This window comes from Antechinus flavipes, chromosome 1 (assembly GCF_016432865.1).
Source record: "Antechinus flavipes isolate AdamAnt ecotype Samford, QLD, Australia chromosome 1, AdamAnt_v2, whole genome shotgun sequence".
Classification (NCBI taxonomy): domain Eukaryota; kingdom Metazoa; phylum Chordata; class Mammalia; order Dasyuromorphia; family Dasyuridae; genus Antechinus; species Antechinus flavipes.
This window is the reverse complement of record NC_067398.1, coordinates 650,106,931-650,129,006: the sequence shown is the minus strand read 5'-3', so window position 1 is coordinate 650,129,006 and position 22,076 is coordinate 650,106,931. Positions and strand designations below refer to the sequence as shown.

Below are 22,076 nucleotides of genomic sequence, written 5' to 3'. Positions count from 1 at the left end.
TGGGGAGGGGGGAGCAGAAGGGCAAAGGTGTGGGGCGTGCGAAGGGATTTTGAGTGGCTGTTACCTGCCGACTGCCGGTTTCTTGCTCTAAGTGGTCCCAGCGTAGCCGGAAGTCCCCCAGAAGAGGTGGGGGACTGGGGTCTTCTGGGCCCCCTGGGGCAGGACGGTGTCTCAGACTTTCCACCTCTACTCTGCTCTGATAGAGCTCTCTCTTGAAATCCTGGAGGAGAGAGATCAGAACTCTAACCTCAGTTGTTTTTCCCAGATCCTGTGGTCCATCCCACCCTCCACCACCAGCCCCTGTGGGGACGCAGGGCTTTCTTTCAGCTCCTTCTCTCAGCCCAGCTGATAAACCCTCAGGGACAGCTCCTGCTTCTCAGCCCCTTCCCTCCTCCACCTTTAGCTCCTCCAGCTGCTGTTTTGCCAACTCCAAGGTGCCCCCCACACGGAAGTCTTGACCCAGCCGTAACTCAGCTCCTTCCAGCCACGCCAGGAGCCTCTGAAGAAAGGAAAAGAAAGCCTGAAAACATTTTTCTTGGACTAGGGAGGGGGCAGAAGGACTGCTGGTCCCTTCTTGGAGCCCTCCCTCCCACCTCCCAGGAACCTCAAGGAGGTCTCGCCCCGACCTGGGGTGGGAAGGCAATGAAAGGCCAGTATTAGGAAATTGCAGGACAATGCAAAGTTTGGGGGGCACTGAGGAGGAGCGGGGGGTGGGGCTCGCCTGCATGGCCTCCTGGTAGCTGAGGGCATCCTGGAGCTGCTCCTCGAGGTGCCGATGACGCTCAGTCCACACCCGACTCAGGCTGTGCCAGGAAGCATAGAGCTGGGGACAGAGGAAGGAAAGGAGATGCTCTAAGGACCCCTGGTCATGGCAGGTGCCAGAACATGAGCCTCTCCCCCTGAGGAGGGAAAGAGCAGATGCCAGTGTCTGGGGGGGGGAGGGAGAGGAAAGCCGGCATTCACAACCGAGCCCCTCCCCCTGAAGACCACCGGCTTAGCCCGGCCTAGAGAAGTCTTGTTGTCCTGAGTAGGCTTTAGAGCAGCCAACCTGCCTGGACAGGCCCACGGGGTGAGGTCCCAGGGCTCCTGGAGCTGAGGGTGGGCAGAGCCCGGTGCGCCAAGCCGACCCCACCCAAGAGCAGCTATAAAACTTTCCATGATGTTGGTTTTATGTTCTCATGTTTACTGGGTTATCTGGATTAGAGACTGAATAAACAGAAAACCCATAGGTGCTTTGGGGGAGAGAGCAAGAGAAGGCTTAAGGGCAACACCCCCAAAAATCGCAAGGGAGTTTATTAGAGTTGAAAGGGACTTTCAGAACTTTGGGGCTACTTCCTAACCCCCAGCAGGCCATCTGTGTGTCTGCTGGTTTGTCTTCCCACAGCCACCCTGGTATTGACGACTTTTATTTTTTTTCCTTTTCAAAGCAAACCTTTCCTTCCCTGAGCGCCTCAAAGATTTGGGCCAGGTCCCTTCCAGCCCACAACCCATGACCCCATGAATTAACATGAACACAGTTCACTCTCTGCCTAGTAAGAACACAGGAGACCAATGTCAATTAAGATAATTCTGAGATTTCACCTCATTCATTGCAAATTGAATTAAAAGGAAAAAAGTAAAAAGTCAATATTAGAGTGGCCGTGGGAAGACTTAAACCAGCAGCCACACAGATGGCCTGTTGGTGGGGTTATGAAGTAGCCCCAAAGTTCTGAATTTTGGTTTGGAATCACACCAAAAAAGTGACTAAATTGTCCATACTTTTGACTAAGTAATCTCATTACTAAACATATGCTTCCTCAAGGAAGCCAAAGCCAGAAACAAAGGTTCTTTATATACCAAACTATTCATAGCAACACTTCTTGTGGCAAAAAAGAACTTGAAACAAAGTGAGTGTCCATCAGTTGGAGAATGGTTAAAAAAATTAAGGTATATAAAAGAAATGGAACATTATTGTGTTGTAAGAAAATGACAAAGACCAGGAATTTGGAAAAAATAGGAAAATTTGCATGCACTTATATAAAGCAAAATAAATAGAATCTACCTAAAAAATGATACACAATACATACAACAATGCAAATTTTAAAAAACCAGTAAAAGGAAGTTGGATTCTGAGCAATGGAAAAAATGATGAAGACTCTAGAGAAGAGATAAGGAAATAACATCCTCTTTTTCTGTGTTTGGGAGAAAAGAGGATGGAACACTTACTAGGAGAGCATATTGTATATTTTATTCAATAAGTTTTGTATTGACTATTTTTGCTTAAATATTCTCTCTCTCTCTCTCTCTCACACACACACACTCTCTCTTTCTCTTTTTCTTTCTTTCTCTCTCTCTCTCTCACACACTCTCTCTCTCACTCTCACTCTCTCTCACTTTCTTTCTCTCTTTCTCTCTCTCTCTCTCTCTCTCTCTCTCTCACATACACACACACTCTCTTTCTCTTTTTCTTTCTTTCTCTCTCTCTCTCACACACCTCTCTCTCTCTCACTCTCACTCTCTCTCTCTTTCTCTCTCTCTGTGTATATGGTGGGGGGGAGAAAATCTGATTTGAAGAGGAGGAGGAAATGACTGTGATGATTCATAGAACATTTTTAAAAAATAAGAAATAATGGTTGGCCAGGAGATAAGAGAAAAGAGGCTAAAAATAAATGATAACTGGAAGTTTGGATTTTGGGAGAAGACTTTCTTATTGGTAACTATATTAGAGATGAACAGAAATCTGCTCCTGTTAAGAGCACAAAGACAAGAAGTCAGAGAAAACTTGCTGAGGGAGCAACCTCCTGCTTCCTTTCCTCCTTTCTTTTTCTTCCCTCCCCCAAGGACCTGTCCCAAGGCAAACAGGGGCTATGTCCTAACCAATGTTATTAATAGGAGTTAGCAATATAAGCCACAGAGAACTGAGGTCCTCAGTTTCAACAGGAACAGAGAGTGAGGGAACTATAAAAATGGTACTGTGTTTGTCTTTTGGAGGCAATGAATTACTAAATTTATACAAAAGTTAGCTAGAGAAGGTATAATGAAAGAGAGCTCTTTGTCACTTTTTGGCAGGTCTATGTGTTTATGTCTGATATATATATAGAGAGAGAGACATAAATATATATACATATAATATGTGTATATATAATATATATGTACACATACATTTGTATAACTATATATTATAAACAGACAAGTATGTATGTATATATTGTTCTTTACATATATATAGTTGTCATATATATACATACATAGAGAGAAATACATAGTTGTCTCATAGCACCACAGATTTAAAGCTAAAAGGACCCTTAGATTCCATAGAAACCAATCCTTTCATTTAAAGATGAATCAAAAATATCCAAGTGACTTGCCTATGGTCACACAGCTAGGAGGTACTTGAGGGATAGTATCTTATCCACTATACTTTGTAAAGTCTTTGTAAGGAGGAATTGTTCTTGTCATTGTGTTTGTATTCCCAGAACTTAGCACAGTGTCTGGCATATAGTGGACACTTAACAAATACTTAGCATTTATTAAGCTCCTTCCTGGATGTTTTAAGCACTTTATGAATAGTTATCTCGTTTGATCCTCACAATAACCCTGAGAGGTGACTATTTTTATCATTTTCATTTTACAATTGAGGACACTGAAGTACAGTTCATTGATCTGCCCAGGGATATACAGCCAGTAAGTATCTGAGGATGAATTCAATTTTCCTGACTCTGGGCTCATGCTGTACCACCTTGCTGGCTCTATTGGAGCACAAAAGACAGTCGTTAGTTAGGAGTCTTTAATTGGCTGGGCATGAACCCAAGATTCCTGCAGCATTCCTGAATAGGACTCTGGGAAAATACAAAGGGTATAGATAGGAGCAAGACTCTGGGCTTCTAGGAGGAATCACACTGGCCAGTCTGGCTTAGGGAAAATATTAACACAATAGGGTGTTTTAGGAAGCTAATGAGCCACCCAGTCTGCCTTATGGGAGAATCATTAACTAAAGCTCACCACAGATATAACCCATGCATGACTCAGGTTCCCCCAGGCTCACAGACATTGGGTTCAAAAGATGGGTCTTTTTTCCTTTTGGCTCATCATCACTCCCTGACCCTATCCCTGTCACCTTTATGTCATGGCTCTCATAGAACAATGGATTCTACTTTTAAAAAAAGTTTCACTACAATGTCAATATCAACTTTAAGTAATTTTTTTATGTTTTTATTTTTAAAATCCTGGGAAATTTAATTCTAGACCTTTTCATTTCCTCATTTCTCTGGCATTTAGATATGGCAAGAAAATGATGAGAGGTAGAGGGAATACTGACCACTTGTGGCTTGCAAGGAGTTATGTTCAGGTAAATAAATACTTGAAGAGGAAAAAATCCTTGTGGCCTGGGGTATATAAGAGAAGATCAAAGAGAAAATCTGTTAGGGGAAGTAGAAGTTGGAGCCAAGGCCCCAGGCAAGAAAAAAGAGATTTTAGTAAGTTAAGACCATGGTCATCATAGGACAGAATGTGGAGGTTCCATGCTCAGCCACACAATCAATTCCCATATGAAGATCACAGTTTGAAGTAAGTCCTGGGGCCCAAGAAAAGAGACTGACTCAATCAGTTAAAGAAAGGAGCTGTTTCCCTAGTAGAAAAACAAAGGTCTTTCTCTTTTCTGGTTTATCTGGGAGAATGGTATTCCTTGCCAAGATGAGAAACAATTTCAGAAGGCAGAAGGAAATGCAAACCTTTGTCAGCAAGGTGGATAGTGGAAGAACAGGAAACATTAGCAAGAGAAAAAGAGAAAGAACCAGTGAACTGTGCAAAAGATATGAAGTCTTTCCCATGGAGGGTGGGACTGGACCTTCCTATGCACCACAAAAGAATTGGGAGGATCCATAGGTCCCACCAGGAGAGAGGACACTTGCTGCTACCAATAGAAAGCAGGGATGCCGTATGATTGTTTCACCTACCTGCTGAAATATAAAGGGAAGGAAGACAAGGTGTCACTAGGACAGAACTTAAGATTTCACAATGACATTTACCTACATTATCTCATTTAATCCTCACCAATTCTGTGAGAATTATTACGTGGTGAGAGATGTGAAAATTATAGAAATCTTGGGAGACTTCTACCTTTGCCATCATGGTAAATAAAGAAGAAAGTGATGGCTATAATTCAACATACAACCCAGACTTTGTCAGCGTAGGAAATAGGAAAGGGTAGAATTCCATGACTTGAGATTTTAAAGGGGAAAATTGACTCAGGAAATTGTAAGGATCTTAAGAAAGAAATCCTGGTTATATTTCATAAATGGCTCCAAAGATGAAGTAAAAAAAGGAAGCTGTCTTAAGACAATGATGTGACTGCTCAGGGAACCTGCCAATGAAATCAGATTTCAAGAAAATACATACTGAAGAATGGAATAATTGCAGATAAATTTGGGTTGACAACAAAGGAAAAGCGAGGTCTTATAAGAATAACATTAGGACCATCTGGTATTGGTTAAGAAATAGACTAGTTGATCAATGGAATAGGTTAGGTTCAAAGGACAAAACAGCCAATAACTTTAATAATATAGTGTTTGACAAACCCAAAGACCCCAGTTTTTGGGATAAGAATGCATTATTTGACAAAAATTGCTGGGAAAATTGGAAATTAGTATGGCAGAAATTAGGCATTGACCCACGCTTAACACCGTATACCAAGCTAAGGTCAAAATGGGTTCATGACTTAGGTATAAAGAATGAGATCATAAATAAATTGGAAGAGCATAGGATAGTTTACCTCTCAGACCTGTGGAAGGGGAAGGAATTTATGACCAAAGAAGAACTAGAGATCACTATTGACCACAAAATAGAAAATTTTGATTATATCAAATTGAAAAGTTTTTGTACAAACAAAACTAATGCAGACAAGATTAGAAGGAAAACAATAAACTGGGAAACCATTTTTACAGTCAAAGGTTCTGATAAAGGCCTCATTACCAAAATATATAGAGAATTGATTCTAATTTATAAGAAATCAAGCCATTCTCCAATTGATAAATGGTCAAAGGATATGATCAGACAATTCTCAGATGAAGAAATTGAAACTATTTCTAGCCATATGAAAAGATGCTCCAAGTCATTATTAATCAGAGAAATGCAAATTAAGACAACTCTGAGATACCACTACACACCTGTCAGATTGGCTAGAGTGACAGGGAAAGATAATGTGGAATGTTGGAGGGGATATGGGAAAACAGGGACACTGATACATTGTTGGTGGAGTTGTGAACACATCCAGCCATTCTGGAGAGCAGTTTGGAACTATGCTCAAAAAGTTATCAAACTGTGCATATCCTTTGATCCAACAGTGTTACTACTGGGCTTATATCCCAAAGAGATACTAAAGAAGGGGAAGGGACCTGTATGTGCCAAAATGTTTGTGGCAGTCCTGTTTGTAGTGGCTAGAAGCTGGAAAATGAATGGATGCCCATCAATTGGAGAATGGTTGAGTAAATTGTGGTATATGAACGTTATGGAATATTATTATTCTGTAAGAAATGACCAGCAGGATGATGTCAAAAAGGTTTGGAGAGACTTACATGAACGGATACTGAGTAAAATGAGCAGAACCAGGAGATCATTTTATACTTCAACAGTGATACTGTATGAGGATGTATTCTGATGGAAGTGGATTTCTTTGACAAAGAGCTCTAACTCAGTTTCAATTGATCAATGATGGACAGAAGCAGCTACACCCAAAGAAAGAACACTGGGAAATAATGTAAACTGCTTGCATTTTTGTCTTTCTTCCCAGGTTATTTTTACCTTGAATCCAATTCTTCCTGTGCAACAAGAGAACTGTTTGGTTCTGCACACGTATATTGTATCTAGGATACACTGTGACATATTTAATTTGTATAGGACTGCTTGCCATCTGGGGAAGGGGGTGAAGGGAGGGAGGGGAAAAATCGGAACAGAAGTGAGTGCAAGGGATAATGTTGTAAAAAATTACCCAGGCGTGGGCTCTGTCAATAAAAAGTTATTAAAAAAAAAGAATAATATTAAGAGGGGGCAGCTAGGGACGCAGTGGATAGAGCACCAGCCCTGAAGTCAGGAGGAACTGAGTTCAAATCTGGTCTTAGACACTTAATACTTCCTAGCTGTGTGATCTTGGGTAAGTCACTTAACCCCAATTGCCTCAGGGAAAAAAATTAATCTTAGGAGCCAGATCTGATGGCATATAATTAATAATACTAAAGTTTATGTTTAGTTCTTACTACATTAAGCTCTTTATGATAATTATTTCATCTGATCCTTAAAACAACCCTAGAAAAAAGGTGTTATTTAGGAGCCCCATTTTACATTGAGAAAACTGAGGCAGACAGAGATTAAATTCACTTGTCCAGGAATTCTCAGTTAGTAATCTTCTGGTCACATTTGAACTCAGATCTTTCTAAATCCAGGTCCAGTGCTCTATCTAGTCCCTGCTGTTCAAAAGGAAGAGGCTAGGGGGATTGCTTGAGTTTGGGAATTCTGACCTACATTAGGGCTAAAGCCATTATTTCCATTGCCAATATGCCAAAGCTCCTGGGACTAGAGGTAAATTTGGTTGCCTGAGGAGAAGGAAACCAGCCCAGCTCAGAAAAATGGAGCAGGCTGAACCTTCTGAGCCAATCAGTATTGGATTTGGACTCTTGAATGTACTCCCTTCCAGGGCAAGATAGGGAAACAAACAAACAGACAGACAGACAAAACCGAATCCAGTACCATGAAAACTAAAGCTTTGATGAAACTGAGGCTGAGGATACTAGAGATATGAAAAAGAGCTTTGTTAGCTTTTATGGGTGACAGGAGGAGAAGTCAGGAAGGGATAGGACAGCAATTTAAAGATGGATGGAATGATGATAATGGCTATTAGAAAAAAAAAGAGAATGATTCTTCTTATTTCTGTCTTCTCTTCCAAGGAGAGATTAATCTTTGGAATAAAAATGCTTAACAGGAAATTGAAATCTCCCAAGTAAGCCCTTAGCTTTCCTCAATAACTCCAAGCTGCCAGCCTCAAATGAACTATATTTCAAGGTTTTGATTAAACCTAAGGATATGCTGCTAATTTATGATAAAAACAACATGGAAAACTGAAGAGGTGCCACATAACTGGAGACAGGCAAAGGAGGCAAAGGAGGCAAAAGGACTAATTTCAAGTCTCACCTCTGATACATGTTGGCTATGTGACCCTAGATAGGTCTCATAACCTGTTAGAATTTGAGACAAATTTCTAGGACTATAAATTGAACCAAAAGTAATGATTTATACTGATAGAGGGAGTTTCCTAATATATAACAATGAAACCACATGTCCTGGCCCCAAATTTACCCATCTAGTTATTGACATGTTATCTTCCTGTGAGTTTCTTGAGGGCAAGATTCTCCCTTTCTTTGTATCCTCAGGGTGTAACTTGGAACATCTTAGTGAATACTTAACAAATGCTTGTTGGGACTTGGTTAACCAAGAAAGGAAATTAATTATGGAAAAATGTTAACCATTAAGAAGCATTGGTAGAAATCTTTTAACATCAATTGTACTTGTTTGAATAAATATGAAAAAAGTCTTTTAAAAAAAACTCTCCTCTGACTAGGGTCCAAGCTTCCACAGCTAATTCTTCTACATGAAAGCCCTTTGAATATATGAAGACAGATGTCTTCTTTCCCCTGCATTTTCATTTCTCTTGGCTTAATATCTCCAGTTCACTTAACAGATCTTGCTATAGCATGACTTCAAGGTCCTTGACCATTCTGGCTGCCCTCCTCTGGACACTCTAGTTTATTAAAGTCCTTCTGAAATGTGGTGCCAAAAACTGAACACAATTATTTTTGAAGTGGTCTGACCAGGATGAAAGTACAATGGATGGTTCTATCTTCTGCCAAGTTCTAGTCTCTCTGCTTCCCTAAATGTAGCCCAAAATTGCACCATCATCATTGGCTAGCTCTTGATTCATTCAACTGAAAGGGACCTCAAAGTTTCAATTGTTTCTTCAATGAGAGCCCCCTCTACCTCATCTCCCCAAAGTTGTTATCCAGCTTCCATCAGAAAGACTTCCAGTGAGGGGGAGCTCACTGAAGCCTCTGACAAAACATTCTACTTTGGGGAAGCTCTGCCTCGTAGGAAATTTGTCCTTATATGAAGTTGAAAAATCTGCCTCTGCCTAACTCCTATCTATTGTTCCTACTTTGCCCTCTGGGCCCCAAGCTGAAGAAATCTGATCCCTCTCCCATATTTCATATTTGAAATATTTCAGATGTTTGTAGCTGTTCCCAATCCTCTCTGTGTTTAACCACTCTCCATTTTAAGTGATTCTCCTGGGACATGGGTAAAAATCCCTAAGATTTTCTAGTCACCTTTCTTTGTACTCATTCTAGTTTGCCAAAGTGCTTCCTAGGTATGATGCGACATGTTTTACTTAATTGTGAATATTTATTACAAGAGCTTTGTTTCTTTTTTCTTCTTTTTCCTAATGAAAGAAGGGAATGGAAGAAGAAGGAAACTGATTTCTGTTCTTTGAAAAAAAAGAGGAAAAAAATTAAAAAACCTCCAATGATGAAAAATTTGCTACCCTGTTGGGTTGCCCTACCACTTCTAATAAAATAGCTAACATTTATATAATGTTTACTGTGTGTTATGCTCTGTGCTTAGTGATTATTATCTCATTTGATCCTCATAACAACCTGGGTAGTAATTCGACTTTTATCCACATTTTAGAGATAACAGCAACAATATTTACATAGCATTACTATGTGTTAGGCACTGTGCTAAGTGCTTTACAATTATGATTTCATTTGGTCCTCACAACAACCCTAGAAAGTAGGCACTATTATTATCCTCATTTTACAGATGAGGAAACTGAGGCAGACATTAGTGAAATGACTTGTTCAAGGTCACACAGCCCGTGAGTGTCTAAAGCCAGAGTTGAATTCAAGTCTTCCTGACTCGAGGGCCATCTCTTAAAAGACTGTGCCATTTAGTTGCAGTTGAAAGGCTCAGAAGTAAATAGAATTTTCCCGATGTGGTCTGATTATTACAGACCAATTAGGACTATTGCTCTGTCATCTTGGACACTATTCCTTTTTGAATTTGCATTAGATAAAACTAGTTTTCTGTTTCCCAGACCATGAAAAGCAGTTGGATGTACGATATAGAGCTTGTCTGTTAGCATAGGACAGATGGTAAGAATGTACAAGTTGGGTCCAGGGTTTAACAGGAAGAGAAAAATAGGTTGAATTGCCTTCAGAAAACTGCAGAGTTCTTTAAGAGAACTTCAACTCCCCCCAGAAACAAAATGCTGTTTGTGGCCTCAATGTGGGCTCAGTTGGAACACATGCATTGAAAAAACAATGATGACTATCACACAAGTTTCTTCATATATAACCTAGTCCCCTCCTGCCTTCCCAGGCTCCTTGATACCTTGCTCTCCTCCACATACTCTGTGTTCTAGAGACATTGGCTGCCTCACTATTCCACAACCAAGACACTCCATCTCTTCACTCAGGGCATTTTTTACTGTCTGTCTCCCATGTTTGAAATTCTCTACCTCCTTGTCTCTGCTTATCTCACTCAGCTAAAATCCCACCTCCTACAGGAAACATTTCCTGATGCCTCTTAATTCTAGAGCTTTCTCACAAAGATTATCTCCCATTCATACTGGATATCTCTAGTTTGCACATAGTTGTTTTCATGATATCTCTTCCATTAGACTCCTTTAGTCTAATGTCTTTTGTCTTTCTCTGTATTCCCCGTGTTTAATACAATTCTTGGCACACTAGGTGGTTAATAAATGTTTGTGAACTGAAATAGAAAGGGCAAGGAAGAGGTGCCTTGGATGCGAGCAAACTATAATACATAACAAACAAGGATCTCTGGAGAACAGGAATAAAGGATGCTGTTAAGGAACTGGATAATGTATGCACTGGACTTGTGCTAAGGGCAAGGAATGGGAGGTGAGCAACCTGTTCAAGATATTGAGAAAATGTAAAGAAGGGCTCCAGCACCATGGACAAAGCGCCTGAGGCACATTTATAGAAGACTGGAATTTCAGAAAGGGGAGGGACAGGAATAGATGGGCTGTGATTTGCATCGATGGAAGGGAACACACAAATTGATGAGATCGCCAAATTGTGTGAGTTTAGTAATAGCCCCTCTGGGAAATAGCACTAGAACAGGATAGACTGGCTCCCCTATCCCTGCCCCACAAGTCTTTCCTTCCCTATCTCCTTCTCACTCCCAATCACCTCATCCATGCTTCGTGTCACCTCAGGTCGGTCCCCATCCCCACAGGCAGACAGAAGTTCCAGGCCCAGAGCCCCCAGAGCATCCAGCTCACTTTGTAGTCCATCCACCTCCTCCCTCAAGGCCTGGGGAAAGATAGGGAAATGAGTAAGGTCATCTTGCTTTTAAATCTGTGTTTTGTAAGCATTGAGCACAGTCTCCCTCTTCCTCAAAGACCCTACTCTTATGGTATTTTACAAAGATCCTAGATGCCCACCCCATCCTGGGTATGAAGTTGCCCCTGGGGACTTTCTGGGATATGGGTAAAGGAAAAAGAATAAGAGAGAAAAGAAGAAAGGAAGGAAGGATCGGGTCTTCCTACCCCTTATCTCCATGTGGTCCAGGAGATACCTGCATGGCGCTAAGTCTGCTCCGGATGCCCTCGGGCTCTGGCCCTGCATCCTCCATATGTAGCACCAGGTGCTGGGTGTCAGCCAGACTGGTGGCTAGGTCGGCCAGACCTTGCCAGAACTGCTCTGCCAGAGCCAGCACAACCCGCAGCCAGCTGGCGCGCTCCTGGGCCGCGGCCTGCATCCCTGACCAGCGCTCCCACAAGCGATTTGCCTCAGCCTGAAGCACTGCTGATAAACGATGGGACAGGATAAGGGAGAGGACCCCAGGGGGCCATTCTGTAAGCCACAAGACGGCAGTCAGCCTGGCCCATCCCACACCCGGGGGAGACCCCTAGCCCTGCGGGTCAGCCCAGCCTCATACCTCGAGGCCCCAGCCCAGCCTCGGGGCTTTCATCCAGGGTCCCAGTGACCCCGGCCCCCAGCTCCTGGGCTCGAGCCCGGGCAGTGTCCAGCGCCGCCCCCACGGGCTCTAGCTCGCTCAGCAGCAGGCTCTGCTCGCGCAGCTGCTCCCGGATGCGCTGAGCATCAGCCCGGACAGTCCCTACATTCTCCACTCTCCGGGCCAGTTGTTCCAGCTGTTCTGCCAGCCGGGCCAACCTTTCGCTCAGCTGGACATATGGGGAGAAGGGGACAGAGGAGCATTGCGGTGCCCATCTGCCCCCCGGGTGACAAACGACCACAGCTTCCGCCCTCCCATCTGCACCTTCATCCCTCTCTCAGTCTGTGGCTCCATCCCTGGACCAGTTATAGCTCCGCCCCTTCCCACCCCCTCCCCTTAGCACCGGTCCTCTCCCGTCCTCTGCCCCGCCCTCACTTATGCCCTGCCTTCCCGGTAGCCGTGGCCCCACCCCCTCACCGGCTGTACCCACCTTTTCCTGACTATCTCCCTCACCTGAGTGTACCGGGGCACAGTCTGCCCCAGAGTGGCTGCCACGCTGTCCGCGCGGCCCCTCAGAGCCCCCAGCTCCTCCTCTGCGGCCTGCCAGGCTTCTTGGAAGGGGGTGCTCTGGGCCGGATTGAGGTCCTTCAGTTGCACGAACACCCGCTGTAGCTTCCCCACCAGGGGCCTGTGCTCCGCAATGGCCTCCCGCAGATGCTGCGGCAGGGACGGACCCGGTAATAGGAGACCAAGGCTGCGGGGCGCTCCAACCCCCAACTCCTCTTGGCATTTGCCCCCCGGGCATTCGTTGTCCCCCCCTTTCCTTCGGACCCTCTGGATCCCTAATAAACATTTCCTCAATTAAAGGCCATTAGAGACCCTCTAGGTCTGTAGACCTCCTCCAGTCTCCAGATGAAGGACTCAGGGAGAGAACGAGGAGGGACAATAGGAGAGAAAGCCCCGGACTTTAAAAGCTGCCAGGGAAATATCCATAGAACTAAGGAACCTAAGTTCCAACGACCCCATGAGGCCTTGTGAAAATGGGGAGCAGAGTGTCATGGATCAGAAAGCTACCAGAACAAAGGCTGGTTACTAGCATGCCATGCCATGAGCCATCCTAGCCTGGGCTCCTTTTGGCTGGAGAAAGGACTACTAGAGTCAAGTCTAAGGTGAGGAGAGGAGAGGTCAAGGGATATCCAAATTCAGGAAACTGCCTCTAAAAAAATAAAGTATTTTACAGATGAGGAAACTGAATTCCACAAAGAATAAGTATTTTCAGATGAGGAAACTGAGTCGCACAGAGCCTAAATAATTTGCCAGATCTGAATTCAAATCCAGGACTCCTGCTACTATCCTGCACAATCCACATTAACAATCTTGTTAAAGGAGCAGGAGGATTTTTGCTCCCTTCTACTGCCTCTCTCCCTACTAGGATCTCTCTACTAAGGTCTTCAGAATCAGGTACCATGCCTGATCCTTTGTCCCCTGGACTCACCTGCAGCAATTCCTGCTGTTCCCTGCAGGCCTCAGGGCTGCCAGCAGCTGCATGTGGATTGAGATGGGCCACAATGTCCTGGGCTTCCTGTAGCCATGGAGTCAGTTCACCCTGGGCCTCCGCAAACTGGGCTAGCAGGGAGAGGGCCCGCTCACGGCACAACACTCCTGCAGTACTGTTCTGTTGTACCTCCTGAGCCCGACTCCGAAGGAGCTCCAGTTCTGCCTACAGATCGGACAAGAAGAAACATAGTATACATAATGTAGGAGCTTAGGGATTACAAGTGAAATGGGGACTCAATCACTTGGGCAGGACTCAATAATTCAAAGACATTGATGGACATACAGACTCAGAGGACAGTATGTCTGTTCCCTTTCCATCTTTGCCTGTTGAATTCCTATTTATCCTTTAAGATTTAACTCAACGGACACTTCCTCTAGGAATCCCCCCATTCTGTTTTACTGCTCCCTCAGGCTTCATAGAATACTTTGCCCTCTGTGATACACTTATCCTGGAGAGTTGTGTATTATTATTATATATGGGTTATATCCTATACTTTAAAAATCTGATATGAGGACAAGGGTCTTGTTACTGAAACTATATTAGCTCAGATTTCTGGGCATAGTAGATTTTAAAAAAATGTTTATTGAATGAACATTAATTAATTGAATCTCAGAGTTGGAAAGGACCATGGAGACCCTCTAGTCCAACCTGCATTTGACATGAATCTCTTCTACATCATAGCTAACAAGTAGCCATCGAGCATCAACATGAAAACTTCCAGTGATGGTAGGCGGTCCATTTCCTTTTTCTGAACAGCTCTCATCATTAGAATGTTGTTCCTTACGTCAAACTTAAATCTACCTCCCTATAACTTAGTAGATTGATCCTTGTTCTGTCTTCTGGGGTCAAGCAGAAAAACCCAATACTCTTCCAATTAATAACTGAAATCGCTAGCATGTCCCAGCCCAATCTTCTCCCAGTACATCTCCCCAGTTCCCTCGGGAGATTTTCCTTTGGGATCTGCAGTCTGGCCCCAGCCTCCCTTCTCAGGCTGAGTTCACATTAGTACCTTTTACGCACTCCATGTCTCCTGCTTTGATACCTTGGTATAGACTGCCCCCTCAGCCTCGAGGATGCACTTGCCTTCCTTTCCAGGCTCAGCTCAGGTCCCACCACCTAGCGGCAGCCTCTTCCCATTCACCCTAATTGTTAGTATTGTTTCTGCCCTCAGATCAGGTACAAACTTATATGGCTACATGTTGTGAGTCCCCTTTCGCCTCCCCATCCTCCACCAGGATGTAAGTCTCTCAGAGGTTGGGATTGTTTTGTTTGGTTCTGTTTTTATTTTGGATCTAGAACGATAGTAATAATGATAATGATAATAATAACAATAGTAAGTATGAATTGGGATATAAAATGAGTTCCTTCTGACTCCAAGTCCAGCACTCTATCCAGTAAATAGAACCTATCACACATTAGGTGCTTAATAGCACCTTTTTTTTTTTTCATTTTATTGAATGCATTATTTTTTTTATTTTTTTAAATTTAATTTATGCTTAATTTAAGCATTTAATAAATGCTTAAGACTGATTGAATTAGGAGCACCATCTTGCCATCTTTCTCGATACATTCTTCTCCTTCCTAAAATGTGCTATACAGGAATAAACATAATACTCCAAATGTATCTGATCAGAGCAGTGAATAGAAGGGCAATCACCTACCTCCCCTACACCTTTATACACTACCTGCCCCCCCCTTGTTTTGGACACTCTCTCTTCTGAGATTACATAGGCTTTTGAGGCTACAATGTCTCACTACCGACTTGCCATGACATTACAGCTACAAAAACCCCAGACTGAGGGTTTCTCTCACCTCTTATCTTTTCTCTGTGTTTGAACCCGAGGATTTTTACAGTTATTCCCACGAAATTTTATTTGATCATTCTAACCCGTTTGGTTCTTTTTGGGTCCCGATCTCATCACCCAGTGTGTGAACCATCTATCCCGGCTTTGTGTCATTTGCAGATACATCTATGCCATCATCCAAAGGATGGAGGATAAATTTGTGGAATAATGCAACACTGGAGATCAGATCCTGAGGCCTTCCAAAAGAGACCTCTCTGTGAGTCGGCATTGGACTATTAATAAATATTTGGGGGGAACTTGTCATTGAATATGCTTTGAATCCATATCTAAATGGGTTTCTCTCAACTCTTTCCACAAGGAGAGCAGGATAGACTTGGTGAAATCCAGGAATATAATGCCTAGAGCCAGGAAGACAAGTTAACTAACCGTGAGCACCTACTATGTTCTAGCTACTTCTAAGTACTCGGGACACAAAGAAAGGTAAAACAAACAAAAACAGAACTGTCTACTAGTCTGGGCACCTTATCAAAAAAATAAATAAATAAAAAGGACCTGACAATAATCAAATGAGAGCTGATCTAGATAAAGTCATAACTTAGTGAATCTTATTATTCTTACTAAATGATTCAAAATCATTAAAGGAATGAATAAACTTGGGGAGTCAATAGGAAAGTCAAAGAGACTGAGGACTCAAGAAGGTGGAAAAAGAGGGTACACAAAGGGGAGGATGCCATCTAGCTATGGCACAGGTAAGGACATTGGAAGGGCAAAGAAGGGGAGAACAAGCCCCACCAGAGCTCAGGAGGCAGTCTCCTCTTCTTGCTGCCTTTGCCTTGGTGCTGGGGGCAGTGAGGACCAGGGAAGTACCAGGCTGGAGCCTTCAGGACCCAGAGACCAGGCTTAACTCTTGGGAGACATGCAGGCAGGACTTCCAGGCTGGCAGAGCTCCAGTGCCAGTCCAGGGCCCCGCCACTCACCTGGAGTTGCTCCTTTTCCTCAGAGGGGCAGAGGCTTGGGATTCCAGCAGCCAAGAGTCCCAGCAGGCGGGTCCTTAACTCCTGCTTCTGGAGAAGTTCTGCAGCCAGTAGCTGGTAGGTTCAGTCAGGGAGGCAGATGTGAGGGCAGAAGGGGAGAAAAGAGGAGATGAGAGTCACGGGGTGGGGAAGGACAGGGGAGGCCCCTCTTTCCCTATTCTGCCTATCCTGCCCCTTAACTGGGGGGAGGGAGGGAAGGATGAGGAGGGGCAGGTGGAGCCTGGCTCCTCACAGTCCCCAGGGCCAGTAAGTGAGATCTGTCCCCTCCGGTGCAACTGTCTGTCCCTGGAACAGAGGAGATTGTAGGGTCACAGTGCTCTAGAGCCTCTCAGATGCCCTCTCATTCTACACATGAGGAAACTGAGACCCAGAAATAGAAGTAATTTGCCAAGGTCGCTGGTAGTGATTGTTGGAGGTGGGTCAGGGGGTACAGGAGGGCCTACCTTGTGTTGACCCAGCTGGGCCTGGAGTGCCGAAGCCTCCAGGGTCACTCCGTTCAGCTCTTCCACCCGCTGCCCAAGTGCATCCAGGCGGCTCAGTTCCTCCCCCACGGCTTTCCGCAGCTGGGGTGGGGAAGAGGGATGAAGTGGAAGGAGGCTGCCCTCTGTGCCCTGCAGTGCCCCCTTGCCACCCCGCCCTCTGCACCCCAGGTACCTGGTCTCTGTCTTCCTGCTCACCGGGCCCGGCCGCTGCCCACGCCTGCTCCAGCCTCCCCAGCCAGGCTGCCGGCGGCGGCGGCTCTCCGGACGGCTGCAGCCTCGTGGCCGCCTCCAGCGTCTGCTCCAGCCGGAGCCTGATGTGGGCCCCGCTCTGCCCGGCCAGCAGCAGCCTCACCCGCAGCTCCTCCAGCTGCTCCCGAACCAGCTGGGCCTCTTCCCCTGGAACCCACAGAGCGCCGCACTCTCACAGGGGATCCCGGGCCAGGGCACCGGGCTAAAGGGCCGGGACTCAGGGGCACAGTCAAAGCAATTTGGCACCTAGGTGGCTCAACACTGGACCTGGATTTAGGAAGATCTGAATTCAAATTTAGCCTCAGACATTTCCTAGCTGTATGATCTTAGGCAAGTCGCTTAACCTGAACTCTGTTTCAATTTCTTTATCTGTGAAATGGGCACAACAATAGTACTTACTTTCTCAGATTATTGTGAGGGTAAAATGAGGCAATATTTGTAAAGTCTTTTGCAAATCTAAAAATGCTATATAAACACTAGTTATTGTTATTATGATAATGATCATTATCAAAGAGGGCACAGATCACAGTCATAGGGGAAATTAACAGGCGACATGGGGAACAGAGATTGAGAGACTGCGGTGGGCTCTGCAGCTTTTAACTCCTCCCCATGGCAAAACCCTGAGACGAAACAAGGCTTTGAGCCTGGCTAGAACTCTCAGTGACAGCTGGTTCCTAAGCTGGGCTCACCTGAACGCTTGTTCCTATGGGATCCTCTATCTATGCTCTGTGGGCTCGGAGGAAGATTTAGGTGAGATGGTGGGTCTGAGCTTTCCCCTCTTTCCCCATCCATCTCCTTTCCAGGGCAGCTGCCACCCACTCCCATGCCAAGCATCCCTGCCCGTCTGTTTCCCAACAGAGTGAGTCACAGGAGGGTTGGCGAAGGCACACGGAGCTGGGCTGCCTGATACAGGCTGATCAATGAGCCTTTGGTTACTGGAGGACCAGGGTACCAGGTTCTACGTGTCTGGGCCTTGGGTTTGCTCTCAGTTTCCTAATTAAGCTCCTTTTGAAAAAGCCAGGCTTATTATCTCAGCTGAATTTAGATAAAGGGTTTTATCCACACCTTGATAGTAGATTAGTCCTGGACTTTCAGACGTTGTCAAATGCTTTGCTGAAATCCAAGTACATACACTATTCCTACTGTCAAGTCAATAAGCACTTATTAAGCACCTAATAGGTTCCAGGTATGGTGGCAAGTAAGCACTAAGGATATCAAAAAATGCAAAAAATTACTCCCTGGGATCTGCTGTAGGTGCCTTGTTAAAACAAAACAAACGGGAAGCCTAAGATCCCATCCTGAGATCCAAGGGCATCCTTTCTCGCCTGAGGCTGTCCCTCAGCAGGAGGATGAGGAGAGAAGAGGTCGGAAGGGAACAGGAAAAGGTAGCCTCCTGCTACCAGGAGGCTACCTAGCTTCCGAGGAGATTTGAACTTGAAGACCTGCCTAGGACTTCCTCACTAGGGCTGGGATACAGAATAGAGAACCAATGAAGTTTCTCAGAGAGCTAAGTCCCTTAGCAGAGGGGCCTGCAACAGAGATGCTCCCTGGGAAGAGGGTCCCTAAGCTTATGTGACTAGTCTACCTGTGCTTAAAACCCTAGAAAATCTGAACTTTGAGGGGACCTTAGAGAGCATTTAGGCAACTAAGAGCTCAGGGACAAATTCAGCCTCAAGCTAAGAATGAGTTTAAGTTGGGTTTTTTGGTTGTTTTCATTTTTGCATTTTAAACAAAATTTTATCGTTTTTAAAGATTTAAAAACCTTTCTTAGCACTGAGATTATACAAAAACCAGCAACCTGCAGATTTGGTGCTAGGCTGGGACTATAATTGGCCAACCATTGGTTAAATCAACTAACCTCTTAAAACAGTCCCAGAGTGGTTAAGTGACACACATATAGTAATCATTTGAACCTAGGTCTTTTGATTCTATATCGTATTCCACTTTTTTCTCTTCCCCCATCTTTCCAAACCCCTATAGCCATATATGTCATCCAGGACAGGAATGGGGGTCCTGCCATTTAGGAGATAGTGGCTAATGGGAGGGGGAAGCTGATGTGGGTTTAGGAAGGGGCTCCTAAGTTTTCATCTGATGGCAGGAAAACAAAAGAGTCCTGCCCGCCCTCAGCCACTAACTCACCCACCACCAGTTTCAGGAGCCTCTGACCAGTCTCTCGAACAGTCTCCATGTCTGATGCCTTCTGTCGAACTTCCTCACATACACCCTGCCAAAAGCCACATTGTAACTACACGTTTAACTATCTGAGAAAGGGGCTCTCCTGTCCCAAAGAGGCACCCCCCTCATACCTGCACCTGCTCCAGGGCACTCTGGAGGGGACCTGTGCCAGGCTCTTCCCACCAGAGCTGAGCCAGGAGCCGCTCCACAGGACCCAGCCAGGCTACAAAGGTATCACGAGCTGCTTGGAAACTCCGAGCTGCAGGTACTAACTGTTCGAGAAGCCTCCACCTGGGACCAAAAAGGGAGGAACAGAGTAACTCTAACCATTCCCTTCCCTCCCTTGCAGTCTCAGTTTTCATCCCCATTCCTGTCCACTGGCCTGTCCACTCCCAGAGTCCCTCAATATTCTACCAATGATTAATATTATTTATAAATACTATTATACTATTGTTATTTATTTATATTTTTTGCTTAATCTCCCAGTCACTATCCCTGCCCATATCATCCACTCATAATATCAAGTTACCCTCTCTGACTTTAGTCTCCTTCATGGAATCCTCCTCTCACCTCAGTCTCTCCTTCTTGCCACTGTTCATCATCTCCACCATTTCCCAGGTTCAGGAAGCATCCTTATCACCCTGGTCATACCACAAACATCTTCCCCGGCTTCAGTCAGGGGTCTTTGCCACATCGTACTACCTTCAGTCCTCCCTCATCCCATTAGCCCATCCTATCCTCAGCCTCAGGCATCCCTCCCTCAAAGATCCTCACCTGGCTTCTGCCTTCTGCGTCAGCTGGTCCCACTGTTTCTGAAGCTTAGTGAGGGTCTCATTCTCTTTACCTCCCTCTCCTTCAGGTGGCTGTTCCTGAGGATCTTGAAGGAGCCGTTCCATCCGGGGTCTGCCTTCCTCCAGCAGCCGTTTCAGGAGCTGGGACAGCCGTGGAGGGCAGAAGGGGTCTATACTCAGCACTCAAAAAGTCCCCTCCCAAGGAGCTTGAGCAGATTTGTGAATGAGCTTTGTCTCATTTAGCTTCTCCAAGGGGATGGAGTAGGGGTGGAGATTGGAACCTATTCTTTCTATACTCCTCTATCTCAGAACTTCATATCTCTACTCAGTCTTCCGTCCTATTTTTCCTATATCCCTGTGACAATCTCAAGTTACTGGCCCATCTCCAGTGCCAAACTTCTGGAAAGAGCCATCATCATTGCCTTTACCTTGCCACTCACTCATTCCCCATTCTTTAAATATGACTTCTGCTTCCTTCCCTCCCCCCAAAAAAATCCTGTTCCCTCCAAGGTCTCAAAGGACCCTCACCAAATATCCTACATCCCCTTAAAAAAACACAAAAAACCCTGCTCTCTCTGAAGTTTTTAAGAACTTTATCACAAAATGCTTCACAGCACCCCCCCCAAAATGCTCCCTCTGAGGTCTCTAAGGATTTCATTACCAAATATCCCTAAAGAATCCAATGCAACTTGAGTTCTATCTTTCCTGTTATTTTTTTCTCTTCTTTCAGCTACAAACTCCATACTCTATTCATTCTTGTCCTACCTCTCCAAACACTCCTAACATAGGAGGAGTGGTCAGAGAGATAGGAGAGAGAGTCTTTTATATTAGGCTTTCTTCCTTCTGTCACTTGTCCCTTAAATTTCTGCATTCTGCAAGGCTTTGTCCTCAATCTTTTCCTCTCTTTGCTCCTTTGCCCTTGGAGAACTTTTCCATTCCCATGGTTCCAATCACCACTTTCCTCTCCTGAGTAGCCACTGAGACTACAAGGAGGAAAAATTTGGCTCAACAAGAAAAAATTTCTTTATAATTAGAATTGTCCAAAAATGAAATAAGTTTCTGGGAGTAATAGTCTAGTCCCACTCCTGGAGATAAATAGCAAATAGATTTAGAGCTACAAAGGCCCTTGGAGATTTCAGCCCAATCCCCTCAAATTTACAACTGAGGAAATAATAATAACTAATAATATAGCAGTTTACATATTTGATCATCGCAACAAAAAGGTAGGTGCTATTTTTATTTCCCTTCTACAATGAAGAAACTGAGGCTAAAAAATTAAGAAACTTGCATATGGGTACATAGCTGGTAAGTGTCAAAGCCAGGATTCAAACCCATGTCTTTCTCTCTAACTGCAAGTCTAGCATTCTCTCCACTAGGCTTTAAGTAGAATCTAAATAGAATGAAAATCATCCACCAGACTGCTGTCATGATTTGGTTAAAGACCGGACTAGCTGTCCTCCCAGATCCATTCTAATTCTGAGATTTTAGAGATTCTCATGCTTCAGCCCTAACCTTCTCCAGTCTCTAGACCCACATTTTTCGGTTGCCTATTAGACATCTCTCTACCTCCTGGCTCTCCTTAAATGCAACATGAGTTTCTGGGACTTTGTCCATGGTGCTGGATTTCAGAGGTATGCTACTGTGGCCTGCTTAAGGACAGGATGGAGAGCAGCTCCATATATTGGGGGGAGGGGTGGAAAGGAGGAAGGTCAAGACTGACCCACTATTTTATTGCCAAAGGAGAAGGGATGATTGAGAGGAGGGAAGCTGTCAATTTTTCAGGTTGGGGATGGACTGAGGGAAATAGCAGGAAGGGAAAAGGGGCAGCTCAGGGACCAGGTGTTAAAGACAGGGAAAAAAGTCAGGAGCACACTCAGAAAACACAGCATGAAGTCTGGAAATAACTGCAAATGTCACTGGCTTTGGGCTGAACCTCTGAACCCTTGCTTTTGGTTCTGTTTGTCTTATTTTTGTTATGG

At 44.6% G+C, this 22,076-nt stretch overlaps 1 protein-coding gene across 1 annotated transcript in view; it reads right to left on the bottom strand.

The window, feature by feature from the left end:
• Positions 1–22,076, bottom strand: part of LOC127544632 (microtubule-actin cross-linking factor 1, isoforms 6/7-like) — a 103,078-nt gene that overhangs the window by 43,898 nt on the left and 37,104 nt on the right. Inside the window, exons 6-19 of the mRNA XM_051971373.1 lie at positions 20,081–20,238; positions 19,438–19,597; positions 19,271–19,355; positions 17,055–17,278; positions 16,844–16,963; positions 16,344–16,454; positions 13,499–13,723; positions 12,517–12,720; positions 11,986–12,232; positions 11,623–11,852; positions 11,235–11,357; positions 722–823; positions 398–499; positions 65–220 (exon numbers count right to left, since the gene is read on the bottom strand). Of these exons, the coding sequence (XP_051827333.1) occupies positions 65–220; positions 398–499; positions 722–823; positions 11,235–11,357; positions 11,623–11,852; positions 11,986–12,232; positions 12,517–12,720; positions 13,499–13,723; positions 16,344–16,454; positions 16,844–16,963; positions 17,055–17,278; positions 19,271–19,355; positions 19,438–19,597; positions 20,081–20,238 (2,247 nt within the window). The remainder of the gene's footprint in view (positions 1–64; positions 221–397; positions 500–721; positions 824–11,234; positions 11,358–11,622; positions 11,853–11,985; positions 12,233–12,516; positions 12,721–13,498; positions 13,724–16,343; positions 16,455–16,843; positions 16,964–17,054; positions 17,279–19,270; positions 19,356–19,437; positions 19,598–20,080; positions 20,239–22,076) is intronic.